Source organism: Solanum pennellii, chromosome 8, assembly GCF_001406875.1.
Source record: "Solanum pennellii chromosome 8, SPENNV200".
Lineage (NCBI taxonomy): Eukaryota > Viridiplantae > Streptophyta > Magnoliopsida > Solanales > Solanaceae > Solanum > Solanum pennellii.
The window spans coordinates 67,075,952-67,095,855 of NC_028644.1; the positions used below are offsets into that span (position 1 = coordinate 67,075,952).

At 29.6% G+C, this 19,904-nt stretch overlaps 3 protein-coding genes across 3 annotated transcripts; 1 reads left to right on the plus strand and 2 right to left on the minus strand.

Annotated features, from left to right (window-relative positions):
• The first annotated feature begins 1,432 nt into the window (after window positions 1-1,432).
• Window positions 1,433-2,307, plus strand: LOC107027183 (14 kDa proline-rich protein DC2.15-like). Its single transcript, XM_015228364.2, has one exon. The coding sequence runs from the start codon at window positions 1,548-1,550 to the stop codon at window positions 1,962-1,964; it is 417 nt and encodes a 138-aa protein (XP_015083850.1). The 5' UTR covers window positions 1,433-1,547; the 3' UTR covers window positions 1,965-2,307.
• A 4,473-nt stretch (window positions 2,308-6,780) lies between these two features.
• LOC107028034 (ubiquitin-conjugating enzyme E2 5A-like) lies at window positions 6,781-7,351 on the minus strand. The gene has a single exon (XM_015229086.2). It carries the CDS (start codon window positions 7,296-7,298, stop codon window positions 6,870-6,872), a length of 429 nt encoding a protein of 142 aa, XP_015084572.1. The 5' UTR covers window positions 7,299-7,351; the 3' UTR covers window positions 6,781-6,869.
• A 7,935-nt stretch (window positions 7,352-15,286) lies between these two features.
• Window positions 15,287-18,855, minus strand: LOC107027866. Its single transcript, XM_027919335.1, has 10 exons — window positions 18,035-18,855; window positions 17,572-17,943; window positions 17,415-17,474; window positions 17,233-17,325; window positions 17,009-17,152; window positions 16,812-16,859; window positions 16,517-16,564; window positions 16,304-16,384; window positions 15,738-16,214; window positions 15,287-15,313 (listed from the first exon to the last, which is right to left on the minus strand). Exons 1-10 carry the CDS (start codon window positions 18,776-18,778, stop codon window positions 15,287-15,289), a joined length of 2,094 nt encoding a protein of 697 aa, XP_027775136.1. The 5' UTR covers window positions 18,779-18,855.
• Between the last annotated feature and the right edge of the window lie 1,049 nt (window positions 18,856-19,904).

Consider the following 19,904-nt stretch of genomic DNA (forward strand, 5'->3'; position numbering starts at 1 on the left):
TGTGTTTCATAAATTGTTCTCTGTAATATGAATTAAAATTATATTATAGATATATAAAAGTGATCAAGTGAAAAAAAATTATTACTATAAATAGTAAATATTTTCTTAATATTGTATATTTATGTAAGTTTTTCGTAGTAATATTGGTCGACAAAATCAAATGTACAACTATACATGTACATGTACTGGACAATTTACATTACCTAACAACAATGGACTCAAAAATACATATGATTCTCCGGTAAGAATGGTGATCTTTTTTCCGACAGGATAGGATATAGTCTCGATTGAATTTTGAAACTAAGACTTAGGGATTTTCAACTACTTCATTGATAACTAGGCCACATTCTTGTTATAGCGGGTTAAAGTTCCTCGTTGTTAGGAGCATGGACTTAGACAATTCTCCCCTCATGACCTATAACTTTTGGGGTTGAGTTAAGCTCAGGTGTCTTATCTTACATGGTATCCGAGGCAATCTCGATAAAAGCCAATTCAACATTTTCCTACTCAATCTTAGTTATAGAAATAACACTCAATCAGAGGAGAGCATAAGCAAGTTCAGTGGTAAAAACCTCTGTAATCGATGGAAACCTCGAAACTGCTTAGGGCAGGAGAAAACTTATATTAAGCACGATCCCGGGAGGCACGATAAGGAAAATCAATTCATCTCGTTCATCCATGTTTGAACTTCCGGTCCATGCTCCAATTGGGCTTGGATGTGAGGGGGGGGGGGAGTTATAATAGGTTAAAGTTTCACATTTTATATGGACTTAAATAATTCTCTCATGATAAATAGAATTTTAAGGTTAAGTTAGGTATAAGTGTCATATTTTTTCGATCCCGGTGATCGAATCTGAAGTTAAGAAAGAATGACACAAACTACAAGGCCAATGGGAAGTCACGGGTGTATTTTCTGTACTTATTGGTATGACTTGTGATCCCCCCAAAAATCAATATAATAAACTCCACTAGTACTAAAACATTCAACTTTCAAGAAAAAGATCTTGTCCAAATTAATTTGGGCCAGTAGTTCTCTGCTTTTAAATTATTAGCCACCTTTTATTCCAGGCTAGCATTTGTTCACATGTCTGCAACTTCCCATGCATGCCAAAATTCTATCCTTAATTCATTTCTTAATTATTTCAATAGAATTTTAAGTCATACATTCTCTCCGACTTCAACTCTGACTCAATTTATGTGATATCTTTTAAACTTAACCCCTATCTTATGAGGGTAAAGAGTTTGTTTCGAAAGACGTTTGACTCATTTTTAAGCTGAATTCACAATTAAAATTTAGAAGTTTGATTTTTAAAATTCAGACAATACCATATAAATTGTGACACATTGTATACCATTTGAACAAAATAAATAGTATTATACTAATATGCTATCCAAATGCTCCTCAAAAGATAGAATAACTTGATTTCTTACACTTTTAACTTTGCCACAAATTTGCCTATAAATACACACCTCAATTTCATTATGCCCTAAACCTAAACCTCATAAGCATAGTAGCAATACAAAACATAAGTTAGCTCTACTTTGTCATGGATTCAAAGAGATACTTAACTCTCTTTTTGTTCTTCAACATTCTTTTCTTTAACCTTGTAAGTGGTTGTTGGACTGGTTGCAACAATCCACCAATTCCTAAACCAAACCCTAACCCTAACCCTTACCCAAACCCTAACCCGACCCCATCCAAGGGACATTGCCCTAGAGATGCCCTAAAACTAGGTGTATGTGCCAACGTATTGAACGGTCCGGTCGGAGCGGTCATTGGGACCCCACCCGACCCGCATTGTTGTATGGTACTAGGTGGACTTTTGGATCTTGAAGCTGCTGTTTGTCTTTGCACTGCATTGAAAGCTAATATTCTTGGAATTAATATTAATATTCCAATTGCATTAAGCTTGCTTATTAATACTTGTGGCAAAACACTCCCATCTGATTTCATTTGTGCCTAATAAGCTACAAATGTTTCTCTTTTTGGGTCGTGACAAAAAAAAAATTAAGTTTTAGCGACTAAACTATTCTTAACGACCCTTAAGTTTGGCGCGAAAAATCATTCGTGACGAATTTTTAACATTTTCTGTGGCGACTAATTGAAGTTGCATTTGTTGTTGTCATGTATGTGAAGTATTTGGAATTTGTTGTTTGTATTATTCTAGGAATTTCTATTTTTGTTTGTTGAAGCTTTATTTAATCAGGATTAAGCACTTGATGATTTAATTTGTACCAAGGGATTGTTATTACATTCTCTTTTCTTTGTTGACTTTGAATTTCTAGTTCACTAATATTTTCTTTTAATTTCTCCTTAATATTTATTTTCTTGCTGAGTTTTAAAAATAATTCGGGATTATATATGTAGATTAGTGCACAATACTTGAGGTTCTAATTGTTATTAAGTTAATTTGAGCAGCTTAGTAAGTAAGAATAAAAAGCGATATAGTGTTGCCAAGGGAGCAGGGTCTTGACATATTTTCTTTTCTTTTCATCACAAGATTAAAATTTAGTGAATCGTAATTAACATTTAACATTGCATCTTTTATTATTTTGATATGAATATTAGGGTTTTAAAATTAAAGGTAAATGATTAGTCCATTTAATTTTCGAATGGGGAATAATTTGACTCAGGTGAAAAGTATTGATTCTGATTCTTTCTAATATTTATCATTTTAATGTACTAAGTCGATATTAAACTTTTTTCTTATGTCACATCTACTAACTACAAGAAGACATATAGTCAGTTAATTACTCATGTAAGATAATTAATTAACTTCTAACTTAAGATAATTTAGTCAAATAGTAACTTTTTTTTTATAATTAATCATATTCTTAATTTATTTGACGTAACTTTAAATCACATCCACATAGAAAAAACGAAAAAGGTTAGCAAACAAATTAAAAAGGACAGAGTACTTCTTTTATATATATATATATATTTGTGGTCTGAAATTAAGAATTCCATAAATAGTTAGATACTCATAACCCCTCCCCCCTCCCCCTCTTTTCTAAGTTTTACTTATAAACCACCTAATTTTTAGGTGATTAATAGGGTAGGTGACATAAGAAGACATATGTAGTTACTACCTTCTCTGTTTCAAAAATAATGATCTCCTTTCCTTTTCTTTTTAGTCTGTTTAAAAAAAATGACCTCTTTCATTTTTTGGTAACATTTTAATTTCAGTTTTTCACGTGACATGTTCAAGGCTACAAGATCAAAGGGTAATTTTGTACATTTGACGTAATTTTAATTTAGGACCACAAGATTCAAAAGTCTTATTATACTCTTAAATTTTGTGCGAAATCAAACCAGGTCATTCTTTATGAAACGGATGGAATATAAGCTATTCGTTCAATTTCTCTTGTCCGTTTTAGACTTTGCACATCCCTAATTAAGAAATATTCATGGATATATATGAGGATATTATCATAATGAACATGAAAAACTTCCCCCATCGCATCATTAACCGGCGTAGGATTCAAGATCAGTTGATTTTTAGAATTAGGTCTTGAAAAATAATTTAGAAATTAAGTTACAAATGCCAAGGATGAAATGAAAAAAATAACTATATTTTCTTAGCATGTTAAAAGTAAAATAGAAGTGAAAAAAAATTATTTCTAAAACGTGAACAGGAATAGAGAATACAATATTATTTTTAGCGAAAATTACGCAACAAAGCAATTTTATACTAGTTAATTACCTATTATATCTATAGTTTGTTATAATTATTACTCGCGACTAACATTATACATTAATTATGTGGGCTAATTTTGAATTTGTATAATTAGTCATGTTTGTATATGTATAATTCGACAGAATATACAAATACATATGTATAATACAATTATTTAACCTATATACATATACAATTCATCTCTCTCCCACTCTCTACCCTCTCTCGCTCGCCTCTCTCCTCCCTCTCCCAGTCTCGCTCGCCTCTCTCCTCCCTCACCTAATCTGCTCGCCCTATATAAAAATGTATATGTATCACATACAATTATATACATATACAATTCACCTCTCTCCCACTCTCTGTCCCCTCTCGCTCTCCTCTCTCCTCCCTCTTCCAGTCTCGCTCACCTCTCTCCTTTCTCTCCGAATCTTTCTTGCCATATATACAAATACATATGTATAATATACAATTATCTAACCAATATACATATACAATTCACATTTCTCCCACTCTTTTCCCTCTCTCCTCTCTCTCTCTCCCAGTCTCGCTCACATCTCTCATCCATATAACATGTAGCAACAAATTGTAATTATCAAACTATAATTATGGAGAGTAATTAATTATTTTTAAATGGCTATATGTGAAAGTTTCCCCTTTTTTTAGGGCAACTTTCAGATATAGCAAACAAAAATTCATATTTGTATGCTATAGCAAAATTTGCATAAACGCTCCATAGAAAACATATATCGCTGGCCTAAATTGTATAATTCGTTGGCCTCGCTATACATATACAATTGTATGATTCGCTGGCCTAAATTGTATAATTCGCTGGCCTATTTCGCTGTAATTGTATAATTCGCTGGCCTATTTCGCTCCAATATGTGTATAAAATTTGCTTTGCATACAATTAAATCGAAGTAAAATATTTGTATATTGTATAATTATAAGTGTATAGGAAGAAGATATATGTTTTTCTCTCGCTTTATGCAAAAACAGAAACACAATTTATACACTTCTGTTATATAAAGCGAGAGAAAATTGTATTTCACTACAATTGTATAATTCGCAATTGTATAATTCGCTGGCCTTTTTCGCTGTAATATTTGTATAAAATTTGCATTTGTGTACAATTGAATCGAAGTAAAATGTTTGTAAATTGTATAATTAAGTATATAACACAAAGATATATATTTTTGCATGTGTATATACAATTTTCTCTCGCTTTATACAAAACACAAACACAATTAATTTACTTTTGTTGTATAAAGCGAGCACAGGGAGAGAGGCAAGCGTGAACGGGAGAGTGGCGAGCGAGAGTTTTGGGAGAGAGGCGACTGACAAACGTTTGCTATGGGGCACAATTAAATCAAACAGTAACTACTCCATTTATTTTAGATTATTAGTTTGCTATTATATACAATTATCTTTTTTTTTTTTATGAATGATCGCACAAACTATGGAGAACGTATTTGGTCCAAGTTGCTTTATTGAGCCCAAATTATTAGACAAGTTTTCTATTTTTAGAACCAAAAACTTGGAACCCACGATACAAATCCTTTGGCTACAATTTGTCTAAAATGATATTTTATTTTTATTAGTATTTTTATCCTTTTAATTTTAGTACATTTAAAATAAAAAGATATTATAGACTTTTGAATTTTTTGGCCAAATTCTGGCTATATTTCCAAGTCATTTACCACTAGCCTAAAACTTAATACCTCGTTTCAAAAAGATTAACCTAGTTTGACTTGACACAAAATTTTAAAAAATAAATAAGACTTTTGAATCTTTTAGTTATAAAGTAAAGTTATGTCAAATGTACTAAATTATCCTTTAATCTTGTGGTCTTAAATATGTCATAAAAAACTGAAATTAAAATGTTACCAAGAAAAAAAAAATCATTTCTTTTTAAAACAGATTAAAGAAAAGTTGACTATTCTTTTTTAGACGGAGGGACTAATTATTTATGTTGGATCAATTAGTGTTTGATTGGTTAATTTGAGAGGAAGTTTGTCGTAAAGTACAAAAAAGTTGGAAGTGTTATGATTATATGAGAACGTCTTGGAAGGCAATTAAAGCGTGGCTATATTATTAAATAACAAAAAAAATGCACTTCGGTGTTAGAACAAATAAGCCCAAAGTTATATTTTCGTAAAAAGATAGTTTGGATCATAATTATAGAGAAAGTGGTTTGAAATAATAAATTATTAATTCAAATTAAATGTTATAGTTATAGTTTATTTTAATTGTAAATCATAGTAAACATTTTTTTTTTTTGCCATCTGATTCGGTATTAAACTATTATATTAGTAATTTTATACACATTGATATAAAATGTGTTTGTGTTTGTATAAAGAGAGAGAAAATTGTTTATATAAATATAAATACAATATAATTCGTCTTATAACTTATAATTATACAAATACAAATCTTATTTTATAAATTACAATGTATAAATGAATTTATAAAAACTGAATTTGAAACGAATCATACAAATCAAAACACTACTAAAAAAAGGCCAAAAAGAGACCTAGGAATGGAGACCTCAAAAATAGGTCAATAATAAGAGACCTCATGAGGTCTCTATTTAAATTAATATCTTTTAATTTTTTTTTTAATGTAGGAGAGACCTCGTGAGGTCAATTTAATGAATATTTTTTTTTACCTGACTTATTTAAAAAATTTAAATTTTTAATCTAATTCTCATAAAATTAGAGACCTCATGAGGTCTCTTAAACAAAATAAAAAACCTAGCCAAAATTAAAATAGCTCTCTTTCTTCCCTCTCTCTTAATTTTTCGTCGACCGCCTCTCTCTCTTTCTCACTGACCTCGTCGACCCTCTCTCTTTCTCGTCGACCCTCTCTCTGTATCGTCTCTCTTTCTCGTCGACCCTCTCTCTCTGTATCGACCCTCTCTCTCTCATCGCTCATCGCCAGCTCTCCGCCGCCAGCAGTCGTGCTTCAGCAGGTGGAGGTCGCGCCGCCTCCATCTCCGCCATTTGCAGTCGCCTCAGCAGCAGCGTTCCCACTCCAGGTAAATTTATTTATTTTTGGTTATTGAAACTAAATGTGTTAGATCATTTTTTTTCCTATAAATTGTGCACCATGCCTAAGTTTATTTACTACTATAGAATAAAGGTTCGATGATATTCATGAAAGTAGAAACAAATGTGTTCAACCCATTGCGTATTTCTAGGTCCATGATCTGGCAGTACTCTCATACTTCGGTCTATCTGTCTTGTACATGTGAGCAATCTCTGGCACTAAAGGATCATCTGGATTGGGATCAGTAAGCAAAGAGCAAATAGAAAGCAGCACCTTGGATACAGTAAGAGCAGGGCTCCATTGTTCCTTTAGGATATCAAGACAAATACTACCATTATTGTTGATGTTTGGGTGGAAAACCTTGGTTTTGAAAGAGACCTTTGGAGGCTTGAATGGATAATCTGGAGGGAAATGGATAGATGCAAGGAAAACACCCCCAGAAAACGGACTGTCAGATGGACCCATTATGGTAGCTTGCCAATGGAACATATCCTGACCTACAGGTCTTGCACTGCAGGAAGCAGGGGGGTCTTTCTTCAAGTCCTTCAATTCCTTCTGAATCCTCTTTGAAGCCATAACAAATTTGTGAGACTTATCACTTTTTCTTTCGAGAGAAAAGAGTTTTTGTTGGAGGCTGCAAACTCATGTGTTAGATCATTGAGATGAGGTGTTTGAGGTTCATTTGGTTGTATTATTATATATTTATATCTCATTGTGATATTGTCACTTTGCACATATACTTATGTTGTTATGAATTTATAATATGTGATTTTTACTCTTTAACATCTCTTTTTTCATCAAACAAAAGCAATATTGGGAACTTGTGAAGTGAAAATTATTTTTTTTTCAATTAATAAGAGTTGGGATCCTGAAAATGCATCAAAAATTATGGGATTCTTCTGATGCAAGACCATGGTGAGAAAGAAATGATTAGATTAGCTTTTGGTCCAGAAGCTTTAGTTCACTCAGTGATTCTTAAAGCAAGAAAGGAGCTTGGTGTTTCTTCAAACTCACCTTCTACACCTTCAACTCCTTCTTCACCTTCACCTTTTGGTGGTTAAATGTGTTTATCAAGGCAGAATTCTTCTTCTTCAGCTAATTCTGGTAGGATTCTTGGGGGTCTTAGCCTTCCTTCACCTCTTAGTATAACTAGTAACAACAACCGCTCTTCAAATGTTTCTGCTTCTTGGAGTACTAGTCCTAGTTTCTCTGAGTTTCAAGAAGCTGATCTTGTTAGTCCTAGTGCTTCCAACATCTCATATACTGCTGCTACTACTACTAATGGAATGACCAATTCCACCATGAATTCCTCAGCTCCTACCTTTTATTGCAATGGAGAAGTAGACTTGATAGATGAGTTTCAACTACAGGACCAGCTTTCTTTCTTGAATGATGGGTCACCAACCCTGGGGCCTAAGAATCCTGATGTTTATTACCAGCAACAACAAGATTTAACCTCAAGTCCAAGTGGGGATTCCATGCTTTTCTCTTCAGGTATTATTGGTTTGAAAAATTCAATGTATTAAAGTTGTTCCCCTCATTTTGAAGTTTTGGTTTCTTTAATCTTGTTATTCTTGATTTTCTAGCACTTATGGGCCTGTTCAAGATGTGAGGATTCCATATCAGCAAAAGAGGATGTTTGGTTTTGTTACATTTGTTTATCCGGAGATTGTGAAGACCATTCTTGCCAAAGGAAATCCTCATTTTGTATGTGATGCTAGGGTGCTTGTCAAGCCTTACAAAGAGAAGGGCAAAGTCCTAGAGAAGTTTTGCTTCAATAGTCCAGATAGATATTGCACTCAATTGAAATGGGTGGCATAGTTAATAGAAATGAGGTTTTAGGCTAAAAGTTGAGAATGAAGATGTTGATATTTGATATGTTTGTTTTGTTGCAGAGAATGGTTTTGCACTCAATTATGGGTCATTTTGTTAACTTTATAATTTTGTGATGGGAATTATTTGTTTTGTGAATACATGATAACGTTGGAATGTATTATATAACTTATGGATATCATGGTTTTTGTTTAATATATAATTATGTTGAAGTTAGTTGCAATTGAGTTGATAAGAGAATATTTAGTAAATGTATTGCTTCAATTGATTTTTTGAAGCTCTTTGAGTTTGATTTGGGTACTGAATTAAAATGACAGGTGATGAGAAGCCGCAGAAATAATAATTTTCTGCCAGTTTTTTTCCAGAAAAAGAGACCTCATGAGGTCTCTTTTTTGCATTAATTATCCAAATATTTCATAATAGAGACCTCATAAGGTCTCTTTTTTGCATTAATTTTTCCAGATATTTCATAATAGAGACCTCATGAGATCTCTATTTACCATTTTCTATTTTATAAATGCAGAAAAGAGACCTCATGAGATCTCCCTTTTGTATTAATTTTTTCAGCTATTTCATAATAGAGACCTCATCAGGTCTCTACTTAACATTTTATATTTTATAAATGCATGAGGTCTCTTTTCTGCATTATATTTTCCGTAAATTTCATTATGGAGACCTCACGAGGTCTCTAAAAATAAATGCAGAAAAGAGACCTTATGAGGTCTCTCCTTTAAAATAATATAAAATTAAATTAAATAATATCTTAGCGACCTAATGAGGTCTCTTTATTAAAATATAAAATTAAATAATATAATAAAATTGTGACCTCATGAGGTCTCTATATAAAAAATATAAAATTAAATTAAATAATACAATAGTGACCTCATGAGGTCTCTTTTTTGTAAAAAATCAGATAATTTGTTGGTGACCTCGTGAGGTCTCCGTTTGGCGACCTCATGAGGTGTCTGTAAAAAAGTGACCTGCATTTTACTGACCTACCGTTGAGGTCTCTTTTTCGGTCTCTTTTTCCCGAAAAGAGACCTTGTGAGGTCTCTTTTCTAGGTCTCTTTTTGGCCTTTTTTTAGTAGTGAAACCTCCATAGCAAACACAAAATTTATTATGAAACGCAATTATGCAAACTATAACTATAACATATAAATATAATTTTATATTTACAAAAGTTGCTCGATTATAAATAGTAGTTATAATTGTCTAATTACAATTTATAGGAATAGATTTAGAGAGTAAAGAGGCTAGCGAGATTTAAAGAGAGACGAGCAAGATACAGATAGAGATAAAGGAGAGAATAATTTGTGTATCATTTTTTTCTTATTATACATAGATACAATTTATTTTCTAATACATAGAATCATACAATTGGTTGTATCTATCTACGAAGTAAAAAAGATTCAAAAGCGAAAAAGAGTTTGATACATATTCTTACTCTAGTAATGCAAATATATATTGATCAACTTATTAAAAATTCATAATGGAATATTTTGAAATCAACGTTAAATCGAATAAATAAAAAATTATTGAAGATCAAGAACCACACATACAGATAAACTTAAAAATTTAAGGGGGTTTCGCAGTAACATAAGAAATAAAAAGGAAGACGAAGAAAGATTCACACAAGAATTTGTAAAGAGGGAAAGACTTTTAAAATTTGTGGTCAAAAACATGAATGATAGAAATTTGTGTTACTATAAAATATTTTAGTAAAAGTAAAATAGACATTTAAGTGAAATGGTTACTTAATTATATAGAAATATGTCATTCTTTTTTTATAACTGACAAAAAAAAAATTATATAAATTGACACCGAGGGAGTAATATTTACGAGAAAGTTGCCGTTTTGGTTCCTCTAGTATTCTTTGTGTGCACTTTTAGCCTCTCTATTATCTGATTTTGCACATTTACATTACAAAAAAAAAAAACTTTCGATTTGTTAGACTTGCAATTATTATCCCAAATCCTAAACAGAACTAGGCCATCTCAAACAGTTAATTAATTATGTAAGGTTACCCATTAATTAACGTCTGTATATAAAATTACTCCTCCTTAGAATTTTGAGCTCTATATATGTATATTCTAAGATTTGAATACTTTAAATATTAATTAATAATCTAATAATAAAATTTGAATAATCTAATAATGTGCTACTAAGGGCGGAACTAAAACTTCAGCTATGCAGGCTCAACAAAATTTTAGAGGAATTGACATAGATATACAATTGGCAATATATAGTCCAATATTAATTAGCAATTAATAGTAAAAAAAAAAAAGAAGTATGTAATAGTCTAAAAGGAATATAACGATTTTTTATATTTTTTTAGACCAACAATCACCAATACTAATTAAGGAGATGTGGATTATTTTTCTCCCTTATTTTAACTCCTATAATTAAGGAAGTTAGCTTTTTTCAGTTTCTTTAAATTCTCAAACTCAACTTTATTATCACTCTATTTTATAAAAGAAATTATTAAACACAATTTACAACAACATAAATATATATTTGAATGCTCGAAAGCACTGAAATCAAAAGTTTGATATTTTAAATAAAGTAAAATTTACGAATAATAAAGGGACTTGTAGTTATTTATTTATTTATCCTCAAAAGCCCTAAATACATTGATTTGCGTGCGCATAATTTTGTTTAAACCGGTAACACCAACCCAACTTGACCTTCTCAAAATGAAACTCACCAAATTCTACCATCAGGTTATTCACACATTTCCTGTTAATTCCTTTATTAAAAAAAATAGAACTAAATATTAGATTAAGAAATGCAAATTTGTAATAAATACATGGTATTGTGAATATTTATTATATACTTTAGTAATAAAGTTTGTAACTGAATAAGCATATGGTCTTGTAAGAACGTAATCAAATAAGCTTGTACGAATAGATAATTTATACTATAATTTGTGTAATCGAATAAGCTTGTATAAAGATAAATCATCTTACGCTTTTACAATTCATACTATTTTATTAGAAAGTGAAATGCACATATGCTTGAAGTTGAATACATATAGAAGACTTTATCAAATGTCATTAATTTTGTATCATTTAATGTTTAAAGTAAATTATTATATGACCATTTTACCATAGACTAATGTAGATGTAAATAAAAGAAACTTCAAACATTCATAATTTTGGCTTTGGATGTTAGTTTCATATATAGAAAAACTTTATTACACGTTCCATATCATAGTTGAACTTATAAATATCTATAATTAATCATTCGAAATAACACACATAATTTATTAAATCATCACAAGTACCCATAAAAAAGTTTGGTAAAAAAACTACATACAATCAATGTGTGCCTCTCTTGAAGGCAAATAATGTATACCACCATATCTTTTCGTACGTAATGAATTAGGTGAGTCACGACTTATGAAAATTGTAGGTCAATGAGTTTTCTTTTCAAATGCTACCTATTTTGTATCATTAAATATTTTAAAATAAAGCATTATGACTATTTTACTTGTGACTAGGATAAATAAGAGAAACTTCGAATGTTCATACTTTTAAATTCAGAATACCTAAAACTCAAATACTAGCACGCTCCGCCTATATTTTTGTTCGTAAAAGAATCTCTTTTTCACAATACCATGTATAACTTAAATTCCTATTGAGAGTTACAAACATAAAGTACGTTCAACTAATTATTACTTCCTAACCTACCTTCTTTTATCGTCCATTTAAAAAACAATAATCCTTTTTCTTTTTTGACAACATTATAATTATAACTATTTACATGATATATTTAAGTACACGAAATTAAAAAAAATAATTTTGTTTATTAACATAAATATAATCTCAAATTAAAAATTGAAAATGTTTTCTTTATTTTCTCAAATTATGCATCAAATTAAAATAGATATTCTTTGTAAACAAAGTATTAATTAATGTTTAATAAGACTAAGATAGGAGTAATTAGTCGGTAGAACCTTAATGGTGACGGCACATATAAGTATGAGTTGTATATGGTCAAATTATAATATCATCTTTACTAATTATATAATTAATCATGACAATAATTAAATTAATTTCCCCTTTAAATGTACACAATGCAAAAAGACAATTATAATTAGTAGTATCCATAAAACCACCTCACTTCTTTCTGTTGGCTCTCATGGTTTATAAATTAATACTTAAACCCCACCCCCACCCCTCTACATGTATATTTTGTATGTATATGTATGTATCACACCCCGTGAATGAATCTACATCAAGATGGATAAAATTTTGTTCTATTTATTTGTATGATATTTCTTTTTGGAAAATTTAGCTAACTAGTCAAAAAAATCAACTTATTTAGTGATAATATGCATACTTTAATAATATTAGTAAACATGTCAAAAATGTCATTATTTTAAAAATAAATAATTATTATGGTATTATTAATATTTTCTCTCTCATTATTTACACCCTTTCTTTCTCTCTCATAGATTACACATTTTCCTATATTTATGTAATTGGATAGATATTAATGTCATTTTAATTTTTCTTTCTCTTTTCTTAAGTTTATCAATTTATCTCTCTTACTTTCTTTCTAATCAAATTTCCAGATTTTTCTCTCTTTTCTTATTCTTCTTTTTAATTTCTCTCTCTAACATTCTTCCAAATCAATTCCACAGATTCTCGATTCAATATATTAATATTTTCTATTATTCTCATTTAATTTCGTTGCAATATTTGATTTGAAGATTAACATTGATTTGGGTATTATGTTTTTCAGATTCCTTATTTATTTACTTATTGATTTTTGTGTTTTTTTTATTTTTTTTATTTTGTTGTTGTTCTTAAAACATTTTTTAGGGTTTGAAACTACATAATTTTCTCTTCAATTGATGTTTTCAAGAGAGTTACTAGAGGTATTGGACAAAATAATCAAAGTTCTTCCGATTTCCCATCATTTAATTTTTTTTTTCACTCAAGAATTGAACAACAATGTAGGTTCCGCTTCTAAGGAGAATATACGACGGAGAAAAATGTCTGAATCCGTCGATGTGCAAAATCCCACATCAAATTCATAACTATGAAGTTGAAGAACCAATTTGTTGGAGAAGAGGTTTTTTTTTTTTGCATGTTCTGTGTCTTGCATGTTTAGTTTAATTTGTTTAGTAGTTTTTAAGATTCAAAAAAATTCATGTTACAATGCGTTTGGAAGTGTATATGAAATTTGATTATGTTATAGTTAGTATTTATTTTTGTATTTCATATATTTATTGTATTTTGTGTTCTGTTTTTTTTTTTTTGTGTGTGTGTTAGTTATGTCAATGTAACACATTATATGAGTTTGATTGTGTATATTTCATAGTTTTGATGTTTTTTGTATTCATAGATTTGGAAGTATTTATTGAATTTTGTTGTTATTTTAGATGACATATGTATTTTTGTATTTCATTGTTTTATTGTATTTTGTATCCATAGATTTGGAATCGTATTTCATATATTTAATTCATTTTGTATTCTGTTTTTTTTATAGTTATGTCAATGTACCATAGTAAGTATTTATTTTTGTATTTCATAGTTTTATTATTTTTTGTATTCATAAATTTGGAAGTATATATTGAATTTTGATACTGTTTTAGTTAGTATGTATTTTTACAATTAACAGTTGTATTCATTCAAAAATTATGTTGCATTGTTTCTGAATTTGACATTTTTTTCTAATTTGTATTTATTCTAAAGGTATGTCAAGTACTTATGTATTTTATTTAAGAATGAGTACACCAAATATTCAATTATTTCTTTTCAATTTTATATTTCATTCACTTTTTCATCATACTAATTTTTTGTATTTTATATATTATTATACAAAATTCTAAATAAAAACTAGAATAAATAGAAATACATATTGAAATGAATATATACAAGATTTTTGATAAAAAAACAACTATATAGGGAAAAAAATATATGAAAATATAAATATATTTCGTAAATGACTATATAGATAAATTCGGCATACCTATTGAAATGAATATAAACTAATAAAAAACTATAATAAATATAAATAGAATATATTGTGGAATGAATATAATTTTAAAAAGGTAAAAATTCTGGAGAAAAAAAAAGAATAAAATTTAAATTTTATTTGAAAATGTAACTGATGAGAAAATTAAAGATCCTTACTTTTTTTTTAAAATATTCTCTCCCTTGATTTTCTCCCTTTTACTATTAAATAATTATATTCTTTAAATAAAAATAAATAATAAAAACATAAATAAGATACATAACAAACTAAAATTTGACATTTTTACTAAATATTGAAAGTGTTGCTAATGAGCCCTCATAAATGCTAAAATATTGACATTTTGAAAAATTTCCCCCCTATTGTAATCTTTTATTTCTAGTGGATCATATTTTTCTACGAGTACAAGCAACTTGTTAACTAAACTACACGATTATTGATTGAATTTAATTCATGACAAACATAATTAATTAAAGACAGGTGCCAAAGCTGCCATAATTTGTTTTTACGTTTTTCTTAAATTGGTACTAATGTATTTATAAATTAATCCGAGACGTGGTAAGAAATTAAAATTTATAAATTCAGAATTTTAATTTTTAAAGTTATTAAGTTCTAAATTAATAATTTATATATATCTAATGAACTTCCAAACGTATACGTATACTCGATTCGTTGAGCATGTATGTAACGCTCTAGATCCGCCCATTTTATGTACTTTTACCAATTATTACGGTCAAAGAAAGCTTATATTATAGCAATATAAGTACATCGTATGCCTAAAGGAATGTAAACGGCATTTGCAAGGAATTTTTGCTTTTTATTACTTTTCGTGTTTCGTTTATACGTCATCTCTTTTTATATATAGTTGGATCATGATGTTTGTCATTTTATAAAATTTATGCGTAAATTACCTTCTTTTGCCTATTATACCCCTGATAGAGTAGTAAATTAATCTTAGATATGTGTTCATCATTTATTATAAAATTGACTTAAGATAACACTAAATAAGGGTAGAAGGGTAAAATTACATCATTTCTTAATGCAAGTGCAAAGTAAAAAAGTGAAATATAAAATGGAACGGAGAGAGTAACTTTTATGGTGTAGTAATCCAAATATTAGTCGATGAATGTATATATACATATAATTATATTTGACTGGCAAACATTTTTTTGTACCAGTAGCAATAAAAAAAATGATTACATTAACAAAAGTATTAAAATAATGGAATACTGTACCAGCAGATGATCTAAAATTGGTCAGATACGGAGATGTATTATAAGGACCTGGACGTCTATTCCTACGCGTAGGTAATGGCGTCTGTTCGTTATTGCTGATAGGTTGATCTATCATCAAATTTTCACCGTTCGTACCCAATTGGACATCGATAGTGGACTGATCTGCCTTTGTTGTAATGCATCCTGCAATTGTTGTTGGCAGCTGTTCGGTGTGCCCTTTTATCACAGTTGAATGTGGTGCGATGCTACTCTTTATAGAGTTGAGACTAGGCATTAATTGATCGTCCAATTCAAACTGTGAATCGGTTGTCACTTTCATGTGATCCAAAATCCGGATAGGGACTGGACATGGCATTTGTTCAACATCATCCTCATGAGATTTTTCAGATACTCCAAGCACTTTTTGTGGGGGTATATCAAATACAAAACTTGGTTGATTTACCTATTTATTTCGTAAAAATAACAACACCTTAAAAAGTAATGACCCAAATAATGGTATAACAAATGTACTTATAAAATTAAATAACATACTCTAGGAATTGTAGGTCTTGGTGCACTTAACTCATAATCCACTTCAATCAGATTTCGAACAGGGGTGTTGATACAAAAAACCTTATAAAATGAAATTGTCGATATGAAAATGAACATTTATTGAGACTGGAATTTAAGGCAAATTTGTATTTTGTGATCACACGTTAGGATGTACGAAAAAAAAAACATAAACTTGTCTAAAAATTGACTTACCTCATGATCATCGGAGTTGGGATATATTCCATCTGTAGTGTTGATTGTCTTTAAAAAAAATAAAAATAACAAGAAACATGAATTTTTTTTAATGGATACAAATAATGAAAAGTCATTTAAAGTTGTAAACGATAACAGTTATAATACATGTAATCATAAAACGAGTTAAGATTGCTAGATACAGTTTGATCATAATCATATAAATGTATAATTATATAAAATATGGGAGGCTTATTAATGATATTTATTAGACAAGTATTGAGTTTAAAAAATGATACACAAATTCTTGACTTACATGGGGCACAACAGTTGTTGATTTACTGTCGTTTGAATCCTTGAGTGTCTTGTAAAAATAAAAAAATCCAATACACATGTAAACAAATATTAAAAGTTACGACTTCATAAACAGTGAACAAATTCAAAATTTTCGTAAAAACACCAAAATAGGGATCGTATTTACAATCTAAATTAGTAATAAAAAACTACGAGTACCTCTGAATTTCCAGATTCCAATTTTTCACACTGAGATACAAGAACTTGATTTGTTGGAGATTCTTTATTGAAAGTGTATGGTGGTGTATACCCATCTTCATCATTTGATTTTGGAGGGACAACATGATCATCAGAATGCTCTGCCTGTGTTATATTACAACGTAAATCATTAACAAAAATGTAAATTTGAAATACGTTACATCATTTTATTTTTTATAAGAAACCTCCTGCTCATCCCGTTTTGAATTGATGGCTGCCAGAACAGTTTTGAAGTTGTCGTTGATCAAATTGCGAATTTCAACAAACTCTTGTTTAACCTAGAAATATGACATAATGATGTATGTTATTAAAAATTTATAATTATAATAAGTGTATAATTATGAAGGATGTACTATATGGTAAATACTTCTTTTCTGAAATCTGACAGCTCTTTCACCCAGCCTTTCACTTCAGGTCCGCTTGTTCTCTGAAAAAAATCATAATCACTCGAAAGTTGTATATTTGTTAGATATGCATGTAGACATTCAGTTTGTTTTAAAAATAACCTTAAGTTTCTTTATTACCTTTTTTGACTCAGCATTCTTTTTCATCGGCTGTTTAAGAGCAATTCGAGGTTCCAATTTTTTTGCATCCTGTTTTGATCCACCAGTCACCAGCTTCTTTGTCCTTTTTCTAAGAGGCGACGTTGAGGAACCAACATTTTCCTTCCTTTTGACCTTTACTGCTTGTGGGGGAGGTGCTTGAAAATCATCTTCAGAATCTTTGTCGTCACAGCTTCCCTCTCGTTGATCATCATCTGTATCAATTATTTCATCATCTATCTCATCATCTGATGAATCTGAATACTGAGGTGGAGCTTGATTTTCGATACCCTCCGGTGGCAGTTGCAATACTGCAAGTTCCCTTTGATTTGGTGTAATGTTCCTGAATTTAATCTGAATTCGAAACATATTGTTACTATTACAAATAAAACCAATAAGAAAACATACAACTTGGTGATTATTAAATATATGTCAAGTTAAGTACCTTGTTATTAACATCACTGAATATGGTGTTCATAAGTTTCTTGTATCTACGACTCTCATTGGTCGTCTGCCAGTTGAGCAACCTTGGAATATGGTCATCAACCTTTTGAGCGACCTGGAAATCATTACTCGAGCTGCACTCAAACAACCATACTTGGAATACAATAGGCATTCCCCCAATTCTGTAAAATTGCTTTTTACCATTTAACTTCTTGCTCAGGCTCTTTATCAGCAAATAGAAAGCTTTTTTCCCCCATGGAAACTGGGTGTACCTTCCACTTTCGACTAGATCAAAATATAATCTAGGAACTTTTTTTGTTGATCTTTCACCGGAAAAAATCACTGTCTGAATGAAGTATAAAATTGCAAACTTCAGGCCATCCTGATCGTTCTCCCCCCACACTTTTCGATGAAAACTCCTCATTATATCAATTTTTCTGATCAACTTAACACCCTCAAAATATTTTTCCATGAAACTATTTGGTTCTGACTGATCAAAGATGAAATCAGTTTCTTCGTTGACACAATTTAATCCACTGATCAAAGCAAATTCTCTCAAAGTGAAACGCAACGTAGATCCATTTACACGCATTACAAATGCTTGGCGAGAACTACAGTTGAGTTCTAACGCCATGCAACACCTATGTATTTGTCCGCGAGCAAGACATTGATGCATTTGCATATGTTTACCAAAGCAGGTGCTTTCACAGAATACATTGTATACATGTCCATGTAAATACTTCATCAAGTCAGCTTTTATGTCATGATTAAAGAAACAATGAATGTGGGGAGCTTTTTTTGGTTTATTTTTGACATAAAATTCATTTGCCTGCACATGTTCAACGATAAAATGAATACATACTTAAAAAATTTCTGATATATGACTCTATTACTAGTTAAAAAAATAGAATATGATAAACTACATTGTAACAAAATAGTGAAAGTTAATTCAGAATCATGAATATTGATGACATAAAAAATAAAATAAAATAAATAACAAACAACAACTAAGCTGATACAATAATTCTATCAACATTTGAATACATAAATATGCTGAAGAGAACATAACTACATTGTTCAACAATCTATATATATGTATCCAACAAATAATGTAGTATTAAATTAATTAATTAATCAATTTCTGGTGTAACAATAATATAGTATTAAGATTATTAATTACTGTACTGTTATCACTAATTCTCAATCATCTTCATATAATAACGCACTTGGTCCTTCAATTATTATATTACTAATGAATTTACTTATTAGTATTATTCAATAACATATAATCTTCCATTAATTAAAAATTACTACATTTTTTGATTTTATACATATATATAAGAAATACTTTTGTAACTATTTTATTGTTGATTGTGGGTAATAAATATTATACCTGGATAATTAAGTGACTAAATGATTTTAATAATTATAATATATTTATTATGTTTCAATTAATTGATAAATTAAAATATACTTTATAAAAATATTGAAATATCTAAAACAAAAATTCACCAATAAAGAGTAATTGAGTCTAGAAACAGTTAATAGGTCGAAAACTTGCAAATTTTAAGTTAATTCTGTTAGTATAACACATGCAGGTTCATGGTAATATATGAATCATATGATTTGTACTTACTTTTGATATTTATCACATCACATTTAGGATACAATTTTTTTTTATGTATTAATACTATAAGTTTCCAATCTGAAAGTCATGAAATTTCAAACACAAAAACCAACTATATACATAGCATAAAAATTAGTTTCGTTAATAATTTATTACCTCTTCATCTTCATGACGTAATACTTCATCACTTGGATATTTTTGTTGATCAACATTTGTTTTATAGCACGACACTTTCCTTTTTTTT